Source organism: Hevea brasiliensis, chromosome 11, assembly GCF_030052815.1.
Source record: "Hevea brasiliensis isolate MT/VB/25A 57/8 chromosome 11, ASM3005281v1, whole genome shotgun sequence".
Lineage (NCBI taxonomy): Eukaryota > Viridiplantae > Streptophyta > Magnoliopsida > Malpighiales > Euphorbiaceae > Hevea > Hevea brasiliensis.
In genome coordinates, this window is record NC_079503.1 from 10,986,881 (window position 1) to 11,013,825 (window position 26,945).

The 26,945-nt window shown below is 29.8% G+C and overlaps 3 protein-coding genes across 9 annotated transcripts; 2 read left to right on the top strand and 1 right to left on the bottom strand.

Moving 5' to 3' along the window:
• Nucleotides 1-2,392: 2,392 nt before the first annotated feature.
• Nucleotides 2,393-3,390, bottom strand: LOC110650695 (uncharacterized). Its single transcript, XM_058129865.1, has 2 exons — nt 3,204-3,390; nt 2,393-2,948 (listed from the first exon to the last, which is right to left on the bottom strand). Exon 2 carries the CDS (start codon nt 2,922-2,924, stop codon nt 2,592-2,594), a length of 333 nt encoding a protein of 110 aa, XP_057985848.1. The 5' UTR covers nt 2,925-2,948; nt 3,204-3,390; the 3' UTR covers nt 2,393-2,591.
• A 13,930-nt stretch (nt 3,391-17,320) lies between these two features.
• On the top strand, nt 17,321-24,058 carry LOC110650696 (uncharacterized). Of its 6 annotated transcripts, XR_009141360.1 has the most exons (9): nt 17,321-17,508; nt 17,627-17,760; nt 17,854-18,110; nt 18,331-18,410; nt 19,332-19,704; nt 21,794-22,157; nt 23,096-23,214; nt 23,454-23,531; nt 23,615-23,672. XR_009141360.1 is itself a non-coding variant. In XM_021805790.2 (8 exons), the coding sequence occupies exons 5-8, from the start codon at nt 19,346-19,348 to the stop codon at nt 23,663-23,665; spliced, it is 852 nt and encodes a 283-aa protein (XP_021661482.2). In that variant the 5' UTR covers nt 17,325-17,508; nt 17,635-17,760; nt 17,854-18,110; nt 18,331-18,410; nt 19,332-19,345; the 3' UTR covers nt 23,666-24,058. The 6 variants fall into 6 exon arrangements, 5 of the variants coding, with proteins under 5 accessions (XP_021661487.2, XP_021661482.2, XP_021661485.2 ...); XM_021805790.2 differs by lacking the exon at nt 23,096-23,214 and having other exon boundaries at nt 17,325-17,508; nt 17,635-17,760; nt 23,615-24,058; XM_021805793.2 differs by lacking the exon at nt 23,096-23,214 and having other exon boundaries at nt 17,325-17,508; nt 17,627-17,764; nt 23,615-23,970.
• A 141-nt stretch (nt 24,059-24,199) lies between these two features.
• On the top strand, nt 24,200-25,239 carry LOC110650697 (uncharacterized). 2 transcript variants are annotated; one of them, XM_021805798.2, is made up of 2 exons: nt 24,200-24,711; nt 24,800-25,239. In XM_021805798.2, the coding sequence occupies exons 1-2, from the start codon at nt 24,589-24,591 to the stop codon at nt 24,998-25,000; spliced, it is 324 nt and encodes a 107-aa protein (XP_021661490.1). In that variant the 5' UTR covers nt 24,200-24,588; the 3' UTR covers nt 25,001-25,239. The 2 variants fall into 2 exon arrangements, with proteins under 2 accessions (XP_021661490.1, XP_021661491.1); XM_021805799.2 differs by having other exon boundaries at nt 24,827-25,239.
• Nucleotides 25,240-26,945: the final 1,706 nt, after the last annotated feature.

The window sequence follows — 26,945 nt, forward strand, 5'->3', positions numbered from 1 at the left end:
GATTAATTTTATGTAGAATGTTAAATGGACATGCATAAAGGATGTTCGAGTAAATTATATAAAAAAAAATCAACTATTTTCCTTATCAAGATTTAAAAAGTCCTTAATTTTTAGATTTTTTTTCCTTCTTATAGTTATACATTTGTTAGGTATATATATATATATATATATATATATATATATATATATATATATATATATATATATATACTTTTACTTAATACAGTAGATAATATGTACAATATTATAATTGTTAAAAATTTTATTATAAGATAATAAATTTTAAAATAAAAGTCTGTAAAAAAATATTAAAGTATAAATAAGTAAAAGAATGCAATATAAATCTATTCCAACAAAATTAAGCAAAAAAATAACCATGGAAATATATGTAATTATGCATTTTATTACTTAATTATCCATAAAGCACAAATTTATTATATTTTTTTCAATTCATAAATTTTCAACTATAATTTTATATAGAATATTAATTTATAAATTAAATATATCTTGCAATTTATTTATTTCGTATGATGACATTGCAATTTATTTATCATCATTAACAATGCACATGGCGAGGATGTTTGTTCCAACGGTGTGTTTCTTTATATATATACATAAACACACACCTTTCATAAATTTAATTATTAAAACTTATTTTTGATAAAATTTAAAATTAGTTAAGATAAAAAAATATTTTGTGTATTTAAAAGTTTAATTACTTCCAAATTTTTACAGTAATTTTTTTAATAATATTTTATTATTTATCGTTTATATATTGACTCAGAAAAAATTTTCTTTTTTCTAAATCCGCCATTGTGCAAAGGTTAAACATGTTAATTTAGTTTAACATTGTCTTTCCAATTCCAGGCAGTTAGTATGTATTGACTAGCCCCAAAAGACTACTCCAAGAAATGTTATTTTCTTTGCTAATCCATCTTAATCAGTATTCATTGAGTTGAACTGTTATTTATCAGATATCGTAAATTGTTCATATCTCTGAATCCCAAAAATTGGTACTCATCCATCTTGTGGTTTATCATCAGGGATGCCTGCCAATCCTTAACCTTTATGTTAATGATCTGATTGATGTCTTAAAAAAGAAGCATGCTTCCGGGACCCTATAAAAGCTTGATAATTACTTATTGAACTCAATTAAAAATGTTGTATATCAGTTTCAGCAACTTACGGACAGAAACTTTACACCAACAATATCATCTGGTAAGAACATTTTCCATCCACATTTTTTTTGATAAGCAATAAAGTTTATTAAAATGTGAAATCAAATAGCATATCAATTTCCAATTAAACTCTGGTCGATAGACCACCCAGATACATTCAACCCAAGAAATGATATGCTAAGAGAACGATTTTAGAATAAAAGCACAAAACAAGAAAACCAAGGCCTGCCTGTTACAGTATGCAAACTAGAACTAAACAACAAAGCCACAGGAGATAACCCGAAAGGAAAATTGGATGTTGCCTAAGAGCCATAAAAGGCTAATATAAAATTGAAGCAAAACCCCAATGTCAAGGCAAAATTCTCCTAACCAATAAAACCAATGTCAAGACCCTGCACCAAGACTTGCTGCAAAGATCAAAACGGGCAGCAGCAGACCAGAACCTGCATTAGACATCTGATCAACTAAATAATACTCCTCTTACTTAGAGGAATGACTTTGTATCCGAAAGAGGCCAAAAGAAGAATCTGGCTTGATAATAAAAGCTCATACCAAAAAAGACTGAAAAGACTCCCATATTAGCGCCGTAACTACAACCATATTAGCGCCGTAAAAACCAAGATCTTCCAAGAGTATTTCAATCAATACAAACAATTTATAATCTAAGCATCCTTAAAGGCACCAGTGGAAGCTATCATATCTGAGGAGATATTAAAGCAACCATACTGCCTCCCAAGTTTCTACTAGAATTAGACACTATCCAAACAACAGAATTATACCATAAAGAGCCCAATGATGTAAACTTAAAATACAGAAGATTCAAAGACTCCACAATACTTGGATAACTAAAGCCATGGTCATCCTAAAAAAAAAAAAAAAAAAAAAAAGAAAACAGAGGTCATGCAGCCTAGATAAATGAACACAACATAGATGTAAAGAGGAAAGAGAAATTCCAACACCAAAATATTTGAAAATTCAAAACTCAATGGGAAGAATTCTGCCACAGCAATAAATCAGCCTTAATTTGGTCAACATAGAATTGCATATATAATATAACCACTATCTTCAAGTGCATCAAACTATGTTGACCATGTATAGTCTTAAATTAGATCTACTAGAAGCTTCCACCAGTTATTATAAACGATTTCTATTCACCAGTGGTGCAACGTGACTGTTCCCCAATAAAACTTGTTTTCACACAGAGACTAACATGATTTCAACTAATCAAGTGCAACTAGATATACTATAAATAAGAATCCAACACCGTTAAAACAATGTTGCAAAAAGATTAAGATTACAGTCACAACAATCTTGTAACAAATATCAAAACAATAAGAAATAAGATTTAATTATTGGGATATAGAATAATTTTCAACTATTTATACCAACAAAAAAAACTAGGGGGGAGACAGTTTACTTTGTCTCACAAACCACAGTAGCAACAGGTCCACCACTTTCCTCAGAGGCTGAGGCAGCTTCTAAAATCTTCCTAGCATCTTGAAGCTTGTCAGCAATTTCCAGATCGGTATATCCTTGTTCAGCGAGGATGTCTTCAAGCACAACAAGCTTGAGATGGATTTGGCGCTTGCGTTCATGCTCAAGTATATCCTTATTGGGTTTCTTGGTGAAACCAGCAGTGCCCTGGTCAACCTTAGCAGTCTTTGGCTTCACGGAGAATTTGTTGGTCTGTATATAACCATTGGTGCCAGACCCTCTTGGAGTCTGTAACCCTATTCCCTTATACATCTCCTGGTTGGCTGCAACCCCTCACTGCCCAATAAAAGGATCGAATAAGCCTCTAAATCACGGAAAAAAAACCAAAATACAACAAAATCTGAAAAGAAGAACATCTTAAACTTCAATGGAAAACCTAACCAAAGAACACAATCCAGAAGAAAACAAAACAAATAAGATTACCAAAACCAACCAATAAAAAAAATTAAAAGATCAGAAATTAAAAATCAAATTATCATAAAGATGACAAATAGGCTTTGCAAAAATCAAAGAGGAAATAGAGCGACATACCTATTCTTTACAAACTCCGATAGCTCTAATCAACCCTAACCCTAACAAAAATTGAAGAGCTCCGATTAGAAATGGTTTGTGGAGAGAAGAAGATATGTCGTGGAGAGGGCGGTTGGCTTGGCATAAGGATTTCACTTATACCGGCAGAAATAGAAAATCCTAAATTGATTAACGTTTGGATTGATTTAAAATAAGTAGATAAGTAATAATTAAATACGACTTATCTTTAAATTATTTTTTAATTATAATTTTTTAAAATATTAATATTATTTTTATTTTAATAATTATAATATTTAATTATATATTTTTTTGTAATTTTAATATATTAAAATATTTTTAAATATTTTTAATTAAATTATTTAAAAAGCTTTAGACATAAAGATTTATTATTTAGTCTAAAATTTAATTTTACATTTATTTATTTCGACCGAAAGTATAGAAATTTTATTTAAATTCTTTTATAAATAATTTATAAAAATAACTTAACAGATAATGATAATTTTTCAAAATCAACATATACAGAACTAAATAAAAAATAATCTTTAAGGGCCATAATTAAATATTAAAAAATTAAATAAAATATTAACAAAATATAAGAATTAAAGTAAAAATATAAATATTAAGATATTAAAAATAAATAATATAAAAATGTGAATTAAATTTTTATAAAGTGTGAATAAAAATATTGGAGATTAAATAATAGTTTTTTTTTTAAAATATACAAAAGTTTATAAGTAAAATTTTAAATTTCAAAATTTAATTTAAAGGTAAAATGATATTTTTTAAAAACTTCTATAGCCCCAAATTGGGGACCCTAACTACAAAGTAGTTCTGCTTCTGGATATATAAAAATATTTTAAAAATTAATAAAAGGAATCTTGAACTTTAAATTTTTTGAAATTTATTTTATTTTTTAACTTAATGAACATTAATTATAGTATTAATTATAATTTTATTCAATTTAATAATTTAAAATTTAAATCTTTAGTGAGTAAAAAATTATTATATTTTAATATTGGTAATAATAAAATTAATTTTGAAAATTATAATGATATAATTTTTAAAAAATACTTTATTAAAATTGTATTTTTATGAAAAAATAACAATTATTTTTTAATGTAAGAAAATATGTCATATTTATTAGTATTAAAAAAAAGTAAAATATATAATTTATTTTCCAGATTAATATAGTTGCAGAGAGTTTATATATGCTCTTTGTCTCTTTTATTAAATTAGATAAAAATGTTACTGATTTTATTGTTTAAATTAAAATGAATAAAATTTAAAAAGTATATGATAAATTTCCATATCGATTGATATCGTATCTTTTTTTTTTTAAATATGAACTCCCTTTTATTGAATTTTCTTTGTATGAAAACTAAATTATTATTTTTATGCATCATAAAATAAAATTATTTTTCAATAAAAAAATCATATTTTGAAAAATAAATAGGAGTAATTTTTAAATAAAAAAAATTGTTTTTTTAATATCATTTCGTTTACCATTTAACTGCTTGGAAGCTTGACAGAATTCAGAAGTTGGTGGAGAATGAGAGAAATACTTAATTTTATCTCTGAATTTTTTTTTTATTTATGTTCAAATAAATTCATTTAAATTTTTTTTAATTAACTCACAGTTTTCGTTTAAATTTAAATAAATTCATTTTAAAAAATAAAATATTAGTTTGTTAATTAAATTTCATATATTTATATCAGTAATAATTTTTTTTAATAAAAATATATTAATATTTAATTATCAGAAATTAAAATTTTATTATTTTAATTTTTTATCAAAATTTAAATCTATTTAAACTTAAATAAAAATAAAAACAAAAACTTAAAAATAAGCTTATTTGAAGTTGAATTTCATGAATCAAGTAATTATTTTCCCTATTTGTTGTCTTTTTGTATGAGTAAATAATGATTTTATATTTAAATAATTATATTATTTAAAATCTACTTGCTTCTATTTTATTTTACATGAATCTTGATTCCCTTTTTTATCACCCTTATTTCCTCTCTCTCTAAACACACTCAATAAATTAATCAAGTTGAATTAAATTAATTTAAAAAATCAAATTAAAACAAAAATTCACCAGATTTTTATTATAACTAAATTAATTAAAATTTATATTATTAATTAATAAAATATTAATAAAAATACATTATGATTAATTTTATTTAAAAAATAAAATAATAAAAAAATAACTATAAATAATATATTATTAATTAAATTATAATTTTATATTAGTTAAAAATTTCGTAAATTTAATTATTAAATAAAAAATAACTAAATCAATAATTGAAAATTAATTTTTAAAATAATAAGTAAAATGAAAACCAAATCATCTTTTATCAAAATGACTTAATTTAATAAATTCAGTTATTTAATTACAATGGGCGCACGTATGTGTGCGGTTGCATGCAAAAGCGAAGCTAAAAATTGAGTTAGTGGGTAAAAAAATTTATTTTACTCAATTAAAATAGAAGATTATATATTATATAAAATGATAATGTGAAAATTTAGAAAATCCATATATTTTTTTTCATAAAATCATAAATAAAAATAAACAATTTGGATTTAAGTAGATTATAGAAAGAACCAAATTGGTATTCATTTCATTATAATGACTGTTAAGATCAAATTTATGGTAATATAAAATAACTCTTCTATATAATAGTATAAATTAGTGACTCGATAATTTTTCGTTATGATATCTCCTTTATTTAAAATAAATAATTTATATTGAAAAACTATTAATTATATTGTGTTTCTAAAAAAAAAGATAGTCGATTGATATAGAATAAAAATAGAGAAATAAGAAAAAAGAATTGTGATTCTTGTAAATATAATAATAAGAATAAAACCAAAACTAGTTAAACTTTCTTAAAATATAATATTAAGAACATTTTTTATATCAATTGATTTAAAATTTTATACAAATATATAGAGAATTTTTATATACTTTCTCCCTTCTTATAGTGTTTTGAATCATCAACTCCATCTCTTTCTTTCTTATTATTTTTCTTATCGTTCTTCCCAACCTTCTGATTTTCAAACATAGGTTTCATCATGCTAAAGTTTCTATCTAAATAGGTATGCTCATATTTCTCATACCCCTTGTTGGCCCATTCTTTCCACAATTTTGTGGTCCATCATCTGTCATTTCAGCATTTGGTTCATTGGGTTTAGACATTCTGATCCCTAGAGTCGCCCTTAATGTTTCCATCTGTTTTTTCCTTTCTAGCAACAATTTTATGGGACTACGTATTGGAAACCCTGATCAACCCATGAAACCAATAACTTATTGGCATACATAATATAACCACTATCTTCAAGTGCATCAAGCTATGTTGACCATGCATAGTCTTAAATTAGATCTACTAGAGGCTTCAACTCATGACTATAAATGATTACCATTCACCAGTGGCATATATAATTAAACTTGTTTTTGACACACTTGGTTAACAAGTCCATGTGCCTGAGACTAATGTGATTTCAACTAATCAAGTGCAATTAGATATACTATAAATAAGAATCCAACACTGCTAAAACAATGTTGCAAAAAGAATAAGATTACAGTCACAACAATGTTAAAACAATGTTTTTGTAATTAACATGTTTTATATTTAAGAATGCATGTCAATTTGGCTTGCCTATTTTTATCATGTAACGCCCTTGCTCTAACCACTAAACGAATTGTCCGCTTTGTCCCACCCCATCTTGAGCCTCATGGTTTTGTCCCATTGGTGGAATAGAGAACTTTTCACCCATCCTAGAATTTCTCTTAAGCGAGCATGTTTAACCCCGGAATTCTTCCAACTCTCCAGGCCATTCCACCAAAAGACGCTTCTAGTAATTAGTTTCTCCCATTTTAATGTATGATTCGGTTCATTCCATCATCAACTTTAACCTTCTTTTTATTTCTTAGTCTTATCTTGATTACTAGTTCCATCACTTCTGGAATTCTAACCTTACGATTGGTTCCTACCAGCATATCCTTCATATTATGTAACACTTGTAATTGACTATAGAAAATTCTTCTTGTATCTCCTTTCCCAACTCGACCATCAGAAGTTATCATTCCCTAGTACCCTTTGTAGGAAATCGCTCATTATGGTTAGATAGGAGCCCTTGAAACTATAAGTTCCACCCAAACTAACATGGCTGTAAAAAATGTGTGCTATGCTATAATTCCAGATAAGATATTTTATGTGTTCATTCTCCTTAATATAATCACATATATTGCCTACGACTCTCCAAACTTCAACCTCAAATTTACCTATTAGAAACAATTTCATCCACTAAAACTCACCCACAAATAGTACTTTCTCCAGCTTATATTTCAGAAGGGTTGCAAGCCCTGATAACTAACTCGATTTAACTCCTTTTACTACTCTGATCGTCCTTTCATACTTAACATTATGTACTCACTGTCATTTCCTTTTAAGGAGAATGTGTATAGACTGGTGCCTACCGAATTAAGAGTTCCGCTACAGAATGATGATGACAGCTAGGACACTACAGCAGAATCAGAGAAGCAACGAATAACCACCTTCTTTTCCTTGGTGCTTTTTATTTAAAATTCGAGGACAAATTTTTCTTAAGGGGGAAAAAATGTAGCAACCTAAATTTTTTTATAAATATTTTCTTTTATTAAGCTAATAATTTATTTATATTTATTCATTGTTTTAAAATTAATATTTTCACAATGGTATTTTTGTTAAATGAATATCATTTTTGCATGTATTATTATTATTATTATTATTATTATTATTATTATTATTTCATTTGTTAATTGTATTATTATTATTATCTATAGTATATTATTTTTATTATCATAAAAAAAATAAAATAAAATAAAATAAAAGAATTAAAATTTGTCCAGGAATGAATATGGACAACATTGCTGTCCAGGTTCATTCCCAGAATTTCAAAAAAAAAATTCATAAAATATTTGTGGTAGGTTAGAAAATTATAATTCCTTTTTGTATTAGCTTAGTAATATTGCTAAGAACCATGAGAAAAAATTTTAGAATTTTTAAAGCTCGTTTGGATAGTTTTTTGATAAAAAGTTAGTTTTAGGGACTAAAATGTAATTTTTCTAATTCATGATCATTGACTGATTTGGAGGGCGCAGGAGGTACCATATGTTGTTAATGAGTTGTAGTTGTGAGAAATTGATATTTAAAAGTGTTATTTGAACCTTTTTGCAGGTTGGGTAGGTCCTAGGTATAAAGGGAACTCTACCGAATTTTTAGCAAAACCTTTGGGCTGTCTTTTGATTCTCCATAGCTTTGTTTCAAGTTGTTTATTAATAAATTTTGATATATTATTTAGGTGAGCCAGGACAGCCTTCTTCCTCTGCCTAGCCACCGCAGTGATCTTTAAAGTGTTGTGAATAGATATTGATTTTAATTATAATTTCAATATTATTATATATCACGGCATACTCATGCATCACACACACATACACACACACACACACACATATATATCTAATTACTAGGCACGCTATATATTGCATTTTATTGTTTGTAAATGGTTATGCATGTCACCTTTGAATAATTTGGAGCAGTTAGCATGTGTATATGTGTGTGGTGTGGTGTGATGAATATGGGTAGGACGGGTAAATGTGCTTGAGCTAATCTCGCTTGGGGCCCGGTCCTTTTTAAGAAAGTCGTAGTGAGTACGACTTTAAGTTGATTTCGCCGACTCCCGCAATTGGATTATTAAGCAAAAGTCCGACTCGAGTTGATATCACTAGCTGGTTTTAGATTAAGAGAGCTATATAAGGGATCAGCTCCCATATTTATTTTATTTGATATGGTATATATATGTGTGAGTGCTCCAAATTATTCTTTGGATGACTATTATTTCAATTTGGTGAGAAATTATTGATCGGTGTTGCATTTCATCCTTAGGGATGCAATAGAATTAGATAGTTATAGAAAATATTTTTAAAATCGATATCTTACTCTATGAGTTGAACGCTCACTCCTGTTCACCTCATTTTTTCAGGTTACAAGAGAGTTTTACATATAATTGACATGTTCTCTTCTTTGCATGTCCTTTTATGTCTATTATTGTAATTTATATTGTCAGTTAAAATCTAGAACTTCGCATGTATTAGGACATATTTGATTTGACTTGGGATTGTAAAGATTATTTATTTTGGAAATTATAAACTTTATATGATGCATGTGTGGTTGAACGGGATTGACATATGGTTTGGATGAGGAAGCTGAGCTTCCACTTGATTTTATTTTAATTTGTGGATAATTGTATGAGTAAGCTGAGCTCCCCAAATGTGCTTTATAGAGATTACTGGTCTAGTTCATATTATGGCCGAACTCTGTCCGATTGATTTCTTAAAATTGGGCTTAATATGGGCTTATTGATGGGTTAGAGTTTAGTTGGGCTTACTACGAGTTTTGAGGGTCTTATGCTGACCCAAGTCCTAGTGCCGGTCCGACCCATAATTTGGATCGTGATATATCAAACCATTAGTTTGGTAATCTATGGCATGACTTACTATTAACCATTGAGATTAATGCCATTTCGGAAGTAAAAGTTAGATGTGGAATCCAGATTGTTGTTAAATTTAATCCTTTTCCCTTGGAATCAAATGCTCGATGAGATTTAAAGTTGACTAAAGTTTTCAGTTTGATAGTCCACAATCACAATGGCTTAATGACCTCTCATTAATTAAAATCAATAAACCTATCACCATGTTAGAGGTGACAAACAAAAATAGTCAGGGCAGGTATACAGTTTTTGTCAATATATCAAAATCAAACTTGAATCGACTTGAAAATAATTATTTTTGTTAGAATTATGAATTAAAATCCTATTGGGATTTGCAGAGATCTTTTCTTAATTTGAGTGGGAGAAATATTCTTTAATAGGATAGAGAAATATTTTCTATATAAAGTAGAACTCTTATTTTAGTGTTATTCCTAAATTAAGTGGGACTCCTATTAGGATTGAGAGAATTAATAGTATAAATAGGAGAATAATGGAAAATATTATTTGGCTTTCAGCTCATGGAGTGAGGCTATTGCCCATTGCAGAGAGGGGTTTTACCAATTGCTGAGGATTTGACTTTGCCCATTGATGAGGGGTTCCTGCCCATTGCAGTCCCATGGAGGGAAAGAGGCTTTGGCCTAAGGTGGAGAACGGGCATAGAATTCAAGAGGAAAGAATTCTTACCCATTGATAAGAGGGCTCTTGCCCATATAGTTGAAGACACCTTTTGTGGTATAGTATTATAATAGTAAATATATTAAGTTATGTCTAAAAGAGATTGAGAGGGACTAATTAATATTTACTATAAGCAGGTTGATATAGTATGGGTTCTCTTGAGTGTAATTGAGTTTATGGATAGTATAGCTTTGAGCTTATAATGATGATTTATTATTTATTGATAGTGAAAGATGGCATGCCCATGGATATAGCCCTATTTTGATAGGGTGAACCACGTAAATATTGATACTTTATGTGTTTGCTTTGTTTCTTTATAGTTTACACGCTTATGCGATGCATAACAAGTGGTATCAAGCTATGGTTTGAGATGTCAAAGATGAACAACGCGAAATTTGAGGTGGAGCCGTTCGATGGGAAAAATAATTTCAGTCTGTAGCAAAGCACCGTGAATGATGTTATTGTGCAATAAGAATTAATTAAAGCATTAAACGAGAAGCAACCGACGACCATAAAAGATAATGATTAGGAGGAGCTTCAACAAAGGGCTTTGAGTATGATTAGATTGACATTAGCCCCAGATGTAAAGTATAATGTCTTGGAAGAAATTTTGTCAGTTATTTTGTGAAAGACATTGGAGAGCTTGTACATGTCAAAGTCACTCACAAATCACTTGTACTTGAAGAAGGAGTTATACCAACATAGAATGGGTGAAGGTACTGATGTGAGAAATCACATTAATATTTTTAATAAATTAATTACCCAATTGACTAGTGTTGGTATGAAGGTTGATGAAAAAGATAAAGCCCTTCTACTTTTAACCTCTCTTCCAAAATCTTATAAAAGTTTAATGACAGCTCTAACAGTTTGAAAGGAGACTTTGAAGGTGGAGGAGGTTACCGCAGTTATCTTAGATGATGAGAAGTTCAAGTAGACAGGTAGTAGCAATGAAGGTAACGCTTTTGTTGCTGGTTCTAATCGTAGTAGAAGCAATCCACGTGGAAAGAATTGGAGAAGGAATATTAGATCGAGCTCGAGACCACGAGTATACCATAAAGATAGAGAATGCTACTACTGTCATGAGAAGGGTCACATTCAATACCATTGTATTAAGATTAAGGAAGATCTTATAGAGTTTAAACAATTCAATGAGAGTCATGGAAAAGAAAAATAAAGAACTGTTGCAATTGCAATGGATGATGGTGTTGATGGTAAATGTTTTAGAGTGGATGATGATAAGGAAAAGGCAAAAGATCCATTACAAGATGAGTGGTTAATAAATTCTACTTACCCATTTCATATTTGCTCAAAGAAGAAGTGGTTTGATGTGATTAAAGAGAATGGAGGAAAAAAAGTGAAGTTAGCCAATGGGAACAAGATGGAAGTTAGCCAATGGGAACAAGATGGAAGTTAAAGGTGTTGGAAGAGCGAAGATCAAGCTACATGGTGATCAAGTAAAAATGTTTGATAAAGTAAGATACGTTCCTAAATTTGAAAGGAACTTAATTTTCTTGGGTAAGTTAGATTCTTTGGGTTATGGGTGTTCGATTCATAACGAAGTCATGAGAGTTAGGTGAGGTCCTCTTGTTATCATGAAGAGTGAGAAGATTGATACAAAGAATCTCTAAAAATTGGAAGGAAGCACATTGATTGGAAGAATACAAGTGGAAGCAAGAAACAATGTCAACAACCAAGAGTGCAAGGAAGTACCCAAGAGAAAATTGACTTTTGCAGAAATTGTGAAGATTAATTCCATTTGACTTAGAGGTGAAGATTGTTAAAGTCCAATTCCAATTGGAATTAGGAAGTATAATTAGTTTAGTAAGTTTAGTAGAATTTAAATTATGAAAATTAATATTTAGCATTCTAAAAGCACTGGATTTTAGGCCTATATATATGAATAGTTAGTTGTCCATTATATGGAATGCATTGTAAAGAGCTAATAAAGTGGAGAGGTGTGTTGAATTTTGTGAGTTTTGTTTGAATGATTTTGACAGTGAGAAAAATAATTAGTAATTGTTATTATTTTTCTTTGATAGTGGATTTGTTTGTTGGAGTATGCTTATACCGAACTACGTTAAATTTTGTGTGGGTGTATTTTTCACAACAATTTTAGACTTTAAAACTAAACATTTTCTTTTTTAAAAAAAATTAAAAAATCTTATAAATCATTTTAAATTGTTGGTGACTTTTATCTAAAATTAATGGTGAATTTAAATAAATTATGAAATACCTCAGCTGGAAAATTCAAGCAATGGATCACCTCAGCCTGAAAAATCAATTTTGAAAAAAACATTGTCATCTCTAGCACCATATTATGCTTAGTTAAAAAAAAAAAAATAAGATCGAGGATTACTCATCTATTCTACTTCCTTTCCCACCATTAAAATCCTAGCAATGGATCAAATAAAAAATAATACCTAGATTCAAATCATATTCAAAATGTTGAGTGTCCTACCAATCGCTTATGTAAATAATTAGTTAAACATAAATTATATTTTTATAATAATATCGCTAAATTTTTCTATATTTAAAATTTCTATATTATATTTTAAATTAATAAAATTTAAATATTTTATAAAATTATTAAATTTTTAAAATATAAAATATTAATAAAAATATATATTTTATAAAAATTATTAATTAAAAATAATAAAAATAAATAGATTCATATATTATTCAAATAATAATAATTGGGTACAAAACATATTCAGATAATTTATGGATACAAAAACAATTCAAATATTAAAAAATAAGAGCAATTGGACAAAAAATACCAAACATCATCCAGAACTTTTAATTATCATGACTGTATCCAATTAAATTAAATTGAATTTAAAAAGTTAATGATAAATTACAATATAGTATCTAAAATTTTATTTGATTAACAAAAAAAAGTTTTAGATATAATCGTAATTTAACATAAATATTTGGCATTTTTAGTCCATTAAGTAAACTTTATATTTAAAAATAAATTTTATTTTATATTTATTTTTAATTAAAACTTTATACTTAAATTTTTTTTATCAATTTCAATGAACGAAATTATTTTTTGAGTCAAATCAGGCATATTTATGTATTTGAATATTCTATATCAGAAGAACTTATATAAATTATATAAAATTTATGTCTTAATATTCTATATCAGTTTTTTGATCCACATGATAAATTTGACATATATATATATATATATATATTGAATTGTCACTCATTAATTTTTTTGAAAAACTCACAATTCTAATTTAAAGTAGTAATATTCATATTCTATACTTCTTTTCACAAGGAAAAAGAAAGAAAAGAAAAAAAAAATACAAAATATTTATGTTTCAAACCAATTTATCATAAATTGTAATATACATTATATAAAATACACATACTAAAGTAAACTATATATAAAATAATAACAATACCATCCTCAGCGAACGGTCTTTTGCCCACATTCTACTCACCATACTTTATTTTTAAGGGAAAAAAAAAATTACTGCATTGAAAGCATGACAATACTACCTGTGATATTTTGATGGTGCTATCTCAATGAACGAGATAAAAGAGAAGCAGACCAATAATGGTGGCGAAAAAATATCTTATTTTCCCATAAACGTATAGATCATGCCCAACTAACGATGTGCTATCTTACAAAATGGTATAATATACGCAAAATACACACTCTGATCTTACCAAAGGCCAAGATATTCTTCGACCAGGAGAGCGCTAAATCATCGAAGATAAAAGTTGATACACTTTCATATACAGATGAGCAGCAAGTCTCTCACAAACAGATGGAGGATGCTCTTGCTATATAAACAACAAGTTGATAGTACTCCTTATGGAATGCATCTTCCAAAAGTATGCATAATAAGGTGCAGGCATGTTTAGCCATTGTATATATAGAGTCAAAGAAAAATTGATAATCAAACTAAACTGAAATTAAAACAACAAACAATAAAATTGAAATCGTACCAAAATTTTAATTTGATTTCGATTTTTATATAGGCTTTGAACTGAAATCGAGCCACTCACGCCCCTAGGTTTTTTACATGCTACTTGAATATGTAGTATTTCTATATTGTGTCATTGGTTGTTGAAAAAGGCAATCATCACCCAATTCAGCTTTGTTTCGTTTAAGTGTGTATTTAGTTTAATTGTTAGATATAATTGACTATATCTAATAGATAAATAATTATGATTGATATATCCTAAATTTTTAATAAAATAATGTTTAACTGTCGTTGATATATAAGATGAACATGTGTTATATTATATTATTTATTATTGAAATAGATATATAATTCTTAATTCATTATAAACATATGTTAAAATTAAAAATATAATTTTTAAACTATAATTATTTTTTAATGTAGATAAACATATGTTTTTATCATTTAGAATAAGTATTATAACTAATTTAATTATTATTTAAATATTTTTATATTATTTATAATTAATTAAAATAAAAAATTATTTTAAAGACTTTGTTATTAATAGATTTTAAAAAGCTAGTACAGTTTAAGTAAAAAAGCAATCTCAAATTAGCTACTAACCAATTAGAAAAAGTTCTAAAAATGAATTTGATACAAAATTGTAATTATTTAGATGTCTATTAGTTATCGTCACAATTTTGATATATTTATCTAATAGGTTAGTTCAGATGTTTAAATATCTACTAACTGCCTTCAACAATTAAAACAAACACTCTTGAAAGGCCAAAAAATCAAATGAAGTAAAATTTATAACAGATTAAGGTACTGTTTGATTTAACTATTGAATACAACTGATAACTAATAATTAATAGCGATTATTATTAACAGATAACTGATAGCTGATAGTTGATAATAGCTGATTTATGTAAAGTATTTAGTAAAACTATATGTATTTGTTGCTGTTAATATGTAAAAATGATTAATAATGGTATATATATTATATAATTTATTTTACTAATAAAATAAATGTACAATTATTAATTTATTATATTATGTCATTTATTCTACTATTAAAATAAATATATATTTATTAATATATTATATGGTATAATTTATTTTGTTATTAAAATAAATATACTATTATTATTTTATTATATTTATATATTTTATTTTATTAATAAATAAATAAAAATTAAATAATTTTTTGAAAATGTACTTATACAATAATACATTAACTTTTTTTTTTCTTGAAACAATACAGTAATTACATTAGGAAAAATAATTTTGTAATTTTAAATTTTGCATGTTAAAAATTTGTATTTTCATAATAAAAAAATATTTTGTGTTTTATATCATTAACAAAAATTAAAAAGTTAAAACATAACGTGATGAATAATGATATCGTAAAGTAAGAAAAAGAAAAAAAAATCAATGCTAATATATTAGAGATGTAAGAATTGGTTGAATTAGGATTAGAATTTAGGGTATTCTTATTAAAAAATAAAAAATTATACAACAGTTTATGAACTTTTTCTATAATAAAGCTGATAGAAAATGAAGTTGACAAGTACTCCATCAACTATCAGTTATAATTTCAATGGATTTATTAAACACATTGATTCAGCTATTTGGATGTATAACAATTATCAGTTATATCCAACAATTAAGTCAAACACCCTTAAGCATAATGGATAAATTTTGATAGCTGTCCCTGAACTTATCTCGTTGCAACATTACAGTCTCTCAAGTTAAAAAAATAACATAAAATCCCATCAACCTTCAAATTTTGCACAGTAAAATTCTTCTAACCTCCAATTGTCAGTTTTTCAGTTACACACTGACCTGGACAGTTTCAACATTAATCTTAGTCAGTATTGCTCTTTTCTCTCTCAAGCGATGTGCAAATTGAATTATTTTTCTCTCTATTAACAGAATAATTTTTTCATGCGTAAAGAGAATAATTTTACACTTTGTATGAGAGAGTAGAGAGAAACATTGATTAATTGTCATACGAGAGCTATTCACATTAGTTTCTAACTGAAAATTTAATAATTAAAAGTCAGATGAATTTTGCTGTGCAAAATTTGAAAATTAAGGTTGTTTTATGTTACATTTTAAAGTATTTTAAAATTAAAGAACTATAGTGTTATAACTATATAAGTTCATGGATAGTTGTTAAAATTTGTCGTAAGCATAATTGAATTAGAAAGAAAACTAAATCGAATTGAACTTCATCTTAGGCTTATCTTCAACTTTTTATAAAATTAATTTTCTTATTTTTAATTATAATTTAAGACATAATTATTAATTAAAGATATTCTATATTTTTTCTTTGAGAAATCATAACAAATAGGCTGATTTTCTTAAAATAAAAAAAATTAAATCAAACTGTTTATTAAAAAAAATAATTGAATTTTTGAAATAAATCAATTACATTATTTTTTTAATTTAAACTAAATTTTACCGACCTCTAACTATGAGTTGTTTGAATATGTGATTTTGTATGTCTTGTGATATGGATTGTGGGTTGCTGAATTTTGTGATTTTTATATTTTAAATTATTCTTTGCAATTTTTATATTTTAAATTATTTATTCTTTGCAATTTTTATATTTTAAATTATTTATTGTTTGGTTAAAGAGAGATTTTGAAAGTTGAAAGAAATTAGAAAAAAAATCACAATAAAAAAATTAAATTAAATTAATCCTATTAATTCTATTCCTCCCATTCCTAATTTTGGTTCAATTTAATTTAGTTTTTATATTTTTATTTTAATAAATTAATTAGCTCAATTTGATTCGGAACTTGATCGATCCATTCCATACCCTAATTCTGAAAAACGTCGTAACGGGGCAAAGGGTAGACGAACTTGACGGTTAACAGTAGGAGTAACACGGAGGGTTGGATAAATAGATCAACGGTCATAAATGGTTGGTATTGGACGGCTGGATGTAACGGAGAGCGAGATGGGTGATGAAGTTTGGGTTTGAAGAGAAAAGGGCATTTCGCTCTATTAAAAAAGAATCTGTTTGCAGTATTGGTGGTTCTCTCTTCGCTCTTCTCTCTCTGGTTTTCTCTGCGAATTTTCTTGCTTTTTCTTTCTCTTCTTTCCGGGTAACCAAACAGAGATATTTGGGTGAAACTTGACGAGAATTGAACAAATCAATGCTGAGGATCTGCAGGTAGTAGAGAGACAGAGAGATAACTTAGCTGTGTAATTGAGAACGGAATATGATCGTCTTGTTGTCGCGTAATAAAATTTGGATACATGACTGGTACTTAATTTTTTCTCATTTCTAGTTTAACAGGTACATTTTCGGGGATGTGAAGGTGCTTTCACGAGGAATTTCTTGGTGGTGGATTGTAACTTGTGAAAATTGGCTATATCCCATTGAGATTTATAGATAGAAGGTCACAGAATTTAAGTTTCGCAGGTTGGTAAGTTGAAACAGGGTTCGCTTTTCTGTAGAATTTGGGTGGCTTATCCTTTGAAATAATGTTATTTTTGCTTGTTTCTTGTTTTGCAGATACATTTTGAAGAGATTTACGCAGCTATAGAGGGAAATTGGTCAATTTCCTTGCTGATTATAGAATACAAGGATCAGTTTCATGATATACAAAGATCTGAATCTGACATGAGAGTCGAGGATGTAAGCTTTGAAATGTCAACATTCAGCTGAAAATCTGACCTAGATTCACATATTACCTTGCCTGAGGACTTAACGAAGCAAAATTTGTTGTGATTCACCGTGTTTATAATGTCAAAATCTGGGTAACTCACTTTGTAAGTCATTGTCTGCCATTAGAATCATTGAATTCGAGTTTGGATTTTGCAGTCTAGCACTAGATTAACTCTTTTTACAACAGTTTATGTTAAATCTCTGCTTGTTCCTCTCATCTCTCTCTCTCTCTCTTCTGCTTGTTCCTCTCATCTCTTTCTCTTCTGCTTTGGCTTGCTAAGAAAGAGGCTAACTTTGCTGCCTTGTTTCATTTGCAATCTTCAGCGTCTGAGAAAAAAATCAGCTTTCCCAGGTGTTAAATTCATTTGAGAATAACAGATTTCTTCCGCGAGTTGAAGTTTCAGGTAATGCTTCAATTTTCCTCTTCGGGGCTCCTCATTTATCTCTCTCAATGGTTGTGTCTTTGGTTTCGGTTTGAAGATTTAAAAAGAAAAAAAAAAAAATCTGGGTGCCATTTTTCTCTGAAGAATTGCAGTTTTAGGAATAACTTGGCTATTTTCGATCAATTATTCTCTGGATTTTATATTCTAATGATCTTTCTTTTTGTTCATTCATGGTTAGCATCCTCTGCTCCGTATATATTCTTCGCAAATTCCTTCCCATACTCAATGACTCTCGTTTGGTTTCGGAGGCGATATGAATTATCTGAACATGTTCGCTTTGGTCGTAAAAACATTCCAGCTCATAGAGGAAGCATGTCGATTATAGGATGAGATTTAAGTCGAATTTCAAGTTTCCTTATGATTCTGGAAATGAATAGTTGAGAAATCAAGGTTGGGATTTTCTTTGTTTTCATCTTCTAAATTTTCTCGGCAATCAAGCACAGCTCTCTTAAAATTTCCTGCACGCTCTCCTTTTCCATATGATAAAGCCACTGGAAATGTAGTGGATCCATTTCTAGATTGACTTATCTCATTACAGTGAAGATTCCCTTCGCTTCGGTTACATTTGTCTATTTTCGCTTCTTGTTTATCATCATCATTGTGCCCATCGCACGATTCCCAGTCATTATTTTTTTTTTCCTCCAAAAAAGCACAGCCGCCGGATTCGTATCCGCGGCAATCTTCTTCCCATTTCTAATTTATTTATTTTTTAATTTTTTTAGAGACTGCTTCTTTTATTTGAATTTTGTAGAAGTACAGAGACGGCACTCCTTTGTTTCTGAAAGCTAGCTTGATAAGAAAAAAAAACTAAATATTGTTTTTTTTTTTTTTTAAGAATTGTTTAATTTGTTTAAACATTATTTTTTTGGTGGGATGGGACAGGTGTGCAACAAAAGATGGAAAAGGACTCTTTGAAAAGCAATAATAATGTTAACACCAATAATACCCACAAAACCGGAGATGATTTGTTAAGGGCCGTTTCAGAGACTACCAAACAAACGACGTCGGATTTTGTCTTGCAGTGGGGTAACCGGAAGCGCCTGAGGTGCATGAAGGTCCAGGTGAAGGACGACTCCAACTCTTCGGTTCATCGAACCACGGTTCGGGTGGACCGTAGGGTCGTTAGAGCTGATAAAGAGGCTTCTAATCAGCCAAGTACCACCAGAAATACTAATCAAAGCAATGGCTATTTGAATCTCCGGCAGCGTCCTTCCTCGCCACAGCCACCGCCACCTCCACCTCCGCGTGTTCTCAGGTACTGATCCTTCAACCTACTTTGATTTTTATGTAACATCTGCGCGATTTGTTCGGTCTGATTACAAAACTCGCCGTTAAGCCATGGAATTGGGTTTTTCTGGTGGGTGGGTCATTAGAATGTGACGGATGAAATGGTTCGTTTTGTGGGTTGGATCATGCATTTATCGCCAATTTTTTTTTTTAAATCAGGAATTTTGTGTCGGGTTTACAAATCCAAGATTTGCAGGTTTTCATGTCATGCAGCCAGAAGTGTTAGTTTTTTTACCCCTATATTAAAGGCAGAAGATCGATATCACTTAAATGGGCTCGCTTATGTTTGGGTATTCTACCGAGTCCCCTTTTTTTTTTTTACCATAAAACAAATTTTGAGCTTTTAAAGCTGAATGATTTTAACATCTGTTAATGCTTTTAACATCACAAGAAATGCTTAGTAGGGGCATGGGTTTCCGGTAAATAGTATTGCTTTTTTTTTTTTTAACAGGGTAAATAGTATTTGCTTAGTTGTGTCGTATTAGCGGTCAAATTTAGACTTGGGTGTAATTGTTAATGACTATGATGATGTTGTGTTTGTATTTATTTATTTATTTTTTTATCCAATGGGCTCATGTTGGTATTAGAATTTTAAAATTTACAGTTATAATTATTTTAATATCATTAACGTAATATTCATACACAGTAATAATATTCTTTGATGATTAGTGTTTCACGCTGTCTATACGGGGTGGTTTGGATTGATAGTTGTGATTAGATTTTGTTGCCACTGATGTGAATGATATGCTAAAATTTCATCAGTCGCCTAAAATTTTGTGAGCATAAATAGTCAATTGTATTCCTGTTGGGATAAGGGTCTGATAATTTATTTATTTATTTAGGTAAGATGAAAATGCAATTTTTAGTAGGACTGTAGGAAGGGGATAGGGCCGTCCGTGGACATGATTGGTAACATTTGCTCACAAACTTACACTTGGCCTGAACACTGTTTTAGGTTCTCATTGTGTGCATTTCTGCTTGTAATCTGGAAGCATTTTTATTACAACAGAGCTCCAAAGATTGAATTTTTAAAATCCAGAGATTTTCGCTTCTTTGGGCAAGGTAATTTACGATGCTTATGGTTGTCCTGTCCATTCTACATAAATTTAATGGGAGGCAGATTTAGACAGGAGTTGGGACTGAATTTGGTAGGTTCTTATTAGTATAGTTTAGATTAATTGGGTGCACTCAAATCTGATGGGAATATGGCTGTGAATCTCTTTTTTTTTTCATATATTGAAAAAAAGGTATTAGGCTTAAGTTTATAATTATCTTTGTTATTAGCGCAAATATTATAGGACAGTAACTGTATTATTCCCCTTCTTTTTATTCCCCTTCACCTGCCTTGCGGTATCATAATTGAATTAGTTTTGACATTTCTTTCTATATTTTTTTTTTAATTGCGGTTTTTGTCTGGTACGGCATGGAACAGTCGGAAGCACATGTGGTTGGGACGTCCCATACCATTCCACGTGTCCAACGAACGCATTAACACCGTCCGATCATAGATTGGATTAGGATTATGGTCCACTTTATCTCACATGTCGATCCGAATTTCAACACGTAACACAGACCCCGAAAGGGAAAAACTCAATCCAACGGCCCGCAAACATACTAAAAGAACCAGCTGTTCATGTTGGATTGAAATAGAAATAAAAAATTAGAAATAGAATCTCTGCAGTCTGCACTGCTTTCTTTTCTCCCTCTCAAATATCTGAACTTTTCATCGAAGAAAAATTAGCGCCCACTACCACCCTCTTTAAAAGCCGAACACGAAGTCCACCAAACAAGCCAAAAAAACCATCAAAGTTGTACAGCCCATTTTCTACGCAAAAGCCATAGCGATTCTAGTCACCGATCTAGATCATCCCTCGAAGGTTATTCTCGTAATTTTATCCCAATTACCCACTTCAAATCTGGCAACACATTTTTCTTTTTTCAACTTCTGAAATCACTCGAGGTTGCTTTCATTACTTAGCAAGCTGTTGGTGACACATGGTATATGGTGTCTAACTATGTAATGTTTCTTTATTGTCCCTTTGTGTTTATTTTTACAGGAATTCTGAGAATTCTAGTGCCATGAGAGGCCAGAGTAACGGTGGTGTGAGAGGCCTTGCTTCTCCCGATAAGGGTACGCACGATAGGAGAGGCATAACCACCGCCAACAACTACGCCCACCACAACCACAACAGCAACCATGATAATAATAGCAAATCTGGGGCATCTTCCGAGACAGCGCATGATAGCAAGAAAGGTGGGTCGTCTTCAGGTAGCGGTGAGGCTGCACCTACTGTCTGGCCACCCAAGTTTGTGATTGCTTTAACTAACAAAGAGAAAGAGGAAGATTTCATTGCCTTTAAGGGTTCAAAGCTGCCACAGAGACCCAAGAAGAGGGCCAAGTTCATTCAACGCACTCTCAATGTAAGCCCTCCTCTTGCTCCCTTTTCGTATTTAAGACTTGCTTCTAATTTTCTTTGATTAGTTTTATTCAATTGAATACTTTCAATCTGATGCAATTAGAACACAAAGTTCCAGGGTTAGTAGCTTTCTTTCCTTGCTAAAAAAGAAGAGGGCTGTGCAGAAACCTATTTCTTAGGATACCCGTAGGGGCAACTTGTAAGTATGGGATTTGATAACTGAGAAAGACTTTGATTAAATTATTTATGTGAATTTGTTCTCTTTTTTGGCCTTTTTCTTTGGCTGGAAAAGATGGGGAAGCGTGTATCGTGACACCAAGCAAGAGATGAACTTACACGTGGCCGTTAAGGTGTGGATATGTATCTAACAATGACCTGATTGTGTATTAGCAGACTACTAGTATTACCTAAATGTGTTAGGATTTTCTAATTAGCGAGTTAATAGCTAATTAAACATTATAATTTTTCATGATTATTTGAATAAGCCGTGACAATCTGGAGAGAAAAGGGTGAGGGGGACCCCTCACAAATGCTTTGCTGGTGATTATATATATTTATTTATTGTAAATTTGGCTTGGAGCTGCCATGAAAATTTTAAAAATAGAAAGTTCTTTATACCATTAAGAAAGTTGGAAAAAGACAACAATTAGAATCATTATCTACGTGGCTTTGGATGGAAAGTGATGAGGGGGTGTGGGTCCAACTGGGAGTGATGTTGGGCCCGCAAACAATGTTGTGGAATTCGAGAGCATATTAGGTTGAAATGGAAATTAAATATCAGAGTAAAGTGTACTTAACTTCCAGTACACTTCCACGTGTACGGTGATGAGTTAAGGGACGAAACAAAGACTTATCAACAAGTGTCTTCTTAACAAAGACTAACCCAAGGGTTCAGCCGACAGTGTTTGTATTGTTTATCATGATTATTCTTCTCCTCTCCAGCTTGGACCACAGTGGCAATATTAAACCGCAAAATGTTATGATATTCAATTATGGAATGCACATTGCTCTTCTCAACTGTCCCAACAAATAATTTCCAAATTATCAATGAAAAAGAAAAGGTAAATTATTTTTCTCATTTAGACCTGGTTGATCATTAATTTAATATATGAATTGTAAGGTGTTTGTATTTTCAATGCATGGTGGATCAGATCTGAACAAAATTTATCAAGAGCATAAACCTTACACAAAAGATATGCTCTGATTTCCAATGTATAATTGATTTGATTTTTCCTTTCTTGACTTTTATGATTTGAACATTTGAATGGGTTCTCATGCTCTACTGGAATTTTTTGCTCAGCTTGTGAGTCCAGGGTCATGGCTATGCGATCTAACACTAGAACGGTATGAAGTCAGGGAGAAGAAAATCTCCAAGAAGGTAGTAGTAATATCGAGGAACCATTTTTTGCTTTAATTCTTTCTATCAGTTAGCTTCTAACACTAGATGACCATTCAATGCAGAGACCAAGAGGGTTGAAAGCTATGGGTAATATGGAATCTGACTCCGAGTGAATGCAAAACCTCGTGCAAGAACTAAAACGAGAATGCAAAGCCTCTTGGGATCAATACATATGATAAGGATAACGACGCAACGACGGCGACTGCTACCACCAGTTGTAGAAAGCGGTTTATTTTTGACGGAGGATGTTGAGTAAATGTTGGTAGTGTGTAAATCATCTCCTTTCAGGTGCTCTAAGAATGAAAGGATGAATTTTCAACCATATGTATTTATGTTCTGTATGATCAAGCCCTCTAATTTCAACTTGCATCCATTCCTTTGCTTACTCAATCTAACGAGGTCTATCATTTATTCTCAAGTGCATTTTATTATTGCAAAGTGAAAGGGGGATTGGATGATTTTGTATTTTATCAATATGGAAATTGAGCAAACATCTTCCTCAAGAATGGTCTGTGGCCCTAATGAAATGGCCTTAATTTTATCTGTGGTCATGGTCATTATTCTATCATACTAAAACGAATGACATTTTTATTGTTCTTAAAGAACAGTAAAAGGTTCCCCTTGCCCTTACTTTTTTTTTTTTTATTTATATTCTCATAAAATATTTATTGCTTTTAATAGTCACTTCGGATAATTATCATCAGAGGTAACTCAACTTTATGATAGTTTTTACTAAAGTTACTGAACTTTAATTTCGTTCAAAAAAATTACTTGACTTCAATTTCGCATAAAACAAACTAATTGTTCTTACCTCCATTCACATCTCTGTCCAGGTGATAGATATGACAAATTCACGTGTATAAACTAGTGAATGTATACACACTCTCTTTTTTGCATACTCTTTCCTACATGCACAAGTCACATCTCTCTCCCTTTATTCTATTTAAATCATTTTACTTGTCTGAATATGGCACTTCTCTTGTCTGTTTGAAGGAAAATGAGAAAGCTTTTAGATTTGAGCTTGTAAAAAGAAACGATGGAGCGAGGTGAGTATGCAATAGGTTTTTCTAGATGTATTTGCAATATTGAAGCCAATCTGCGCACTGCTTGGACTGGCAGTAATCCTGGGAGGCGTTTGCATGGTTGCAGAAATTATGGGGTAAGTAATTCAGAAAATGTTGTAAGGTTTTTTTTTTCTTTAATTTGTCAAGATTTTTAGGGTAAATGTGGGAGTTAAGTTTTTGCAGACATCAAATTATTGTGGGTATTTTCAGTGGTATGATGATCCTTTCCTGTTAAGAGCAACACAAGTGATTTCTGGGTTACTGAGGAGGATTGATCGACATGATCTTGATCTTCAAGCGGCCCGAGGGAAAGAGAGAAAGTGGATGTACATTGCACTGTGTTTGGCACTTTATATTGTGGTGGAGAAAGTGTTTATTAGATAAGCTTATGAAGACTAAGGGCTAAGTAAAATTTCAATTGACATGATAAAAAAATGCATATTGATTTAGTGGTTGTGTGATGGTTAGTTTTTTTTTTTTTTTTTTTTTTTGTACAATGGAATTGTAGTGTTTAAGTATAGTTTATAAGTAGAGAGGAGGGTTTGGTGGGGGTTTTGTATGAATAGATATTGTTGCAGAATGTGAACTGAAAGTTTATAAAAATATGAATGAATGTCTTCTTTTAATGAAACCAGTTGTCATGTTTGTTTTTCTGTTATTTTGTTTATTGATTCACTATAAAATGTTTACAGTAGTATGTTAATAATTGAGATTTATACAAGTGAAATGGTATAAGTTTTCAAATGTACAAATGGATAAGAACAACAAATATTTGGTCCCTTGACTGAGTTTAAAACTCATTCATTGCTTTGAACAACACATACACTATAATTGTATACTTCTAGACAATCACAATGTATATATATATATATATATATATGGTATCCAGATTGTTAATAATATATCCTTAAGAAGAAGACTGTAATTAACTTAAATAATTTCATTTATTTGGAAAAGATGTGTACATCGTGCTTTAAAGTTGAAACAATACAGTCTAAAATTTCACTGGTAAAACATGACCTAATTGAGCACAAATCATCACCTGCAAACGAAAATGTACCTAAAATATTACCCCCACCCTTATACAAAATTTCAAACCTAACCATATATGTATTTCCAACTATATAAGTCATCTAATGTCTTATATGAACAACCAAAACAACCCAAAGTAATCCTGCATACGTACAAAAATTCTTCACCATATAAGTATTTCCAAAATAACAAAATATCATCAATTCCTTGTTAAAACATTCATTTCCAAGGCTTCTTCTTTTTCTGGTTCTTTTCCACTACCATACTTGATTTGCAAATTGTTCTGCCTTTTGCAGTGTGCTTGTTCTTTCTTTGACCATGTACTGCCATTATTGATTGCCCACATGAAGTTGGTACACTGCTTTGTTCTGACTGTGGAAAACCAAAAAGTACAAAAGAATAAGTATTTCTTTGTGTAACTTAGTATCAAAATTATGTAACTTTAAGTACCAATTGATGAAAATGTTAAAACTAAATAAATATATATATATATATATATATATATATATATATATATATATATATATATATATATATATAATTACCATCATATTTGCACTAAAAACAGGTGAATCATGTAATGGCTCTTGAGTTGCTCTTGTTAGCATTGAAGGTCTCTGACTTAAACCCTGTTATAAAATGAATAAAAACAATTAAAAATAAATATTCACATGATGATTATTTGTACTCAAAATGATGTAATGAAGATTTTGCTATTACATCCATCATCCATTGAATTGTGTGCGGATGGTTCAACTGTGATCCAGATTTAATTTCAGTGGATGCACAAGGTTGACCATTTTGAGATCCCTACAACTATTATTCATTATTATAATATATATATATATAAGATACAATTAAATAGGACAAAAAAAACATTGTAATCCAAATAATACAAAGTTGACATCTGTAATCTTTTTCGCTCTTTTTCTCTACATAAAATAAATGGTTAATTAGATACAATTAAAAAATAACGATAAAATATTTATGACTGAAGAATTTACTTATAGTAGGAGTTGCTTCAGAATTTGGATTGCTACGATTTGCACCAGAAGTAGAAGTTGTGCCATGGAACCTTCTATTGTGCCCTATGACTCCACAGATTTGACACCTCATGGTCACCTTGCCTTTCCTAATTAACCTTCCTTGTATTGCTGCCCTCTCTATTTCTTCAACCTCTTTCCTTCTAGCCATTTGTTTTCGATCTCTCTTTTTCTAAATTGGGCTATTAGGAATTATGACATTGTGTGAAGAGGCTTTTGGCCACATTTCATGTCCATTAATAAGGTTTATAATA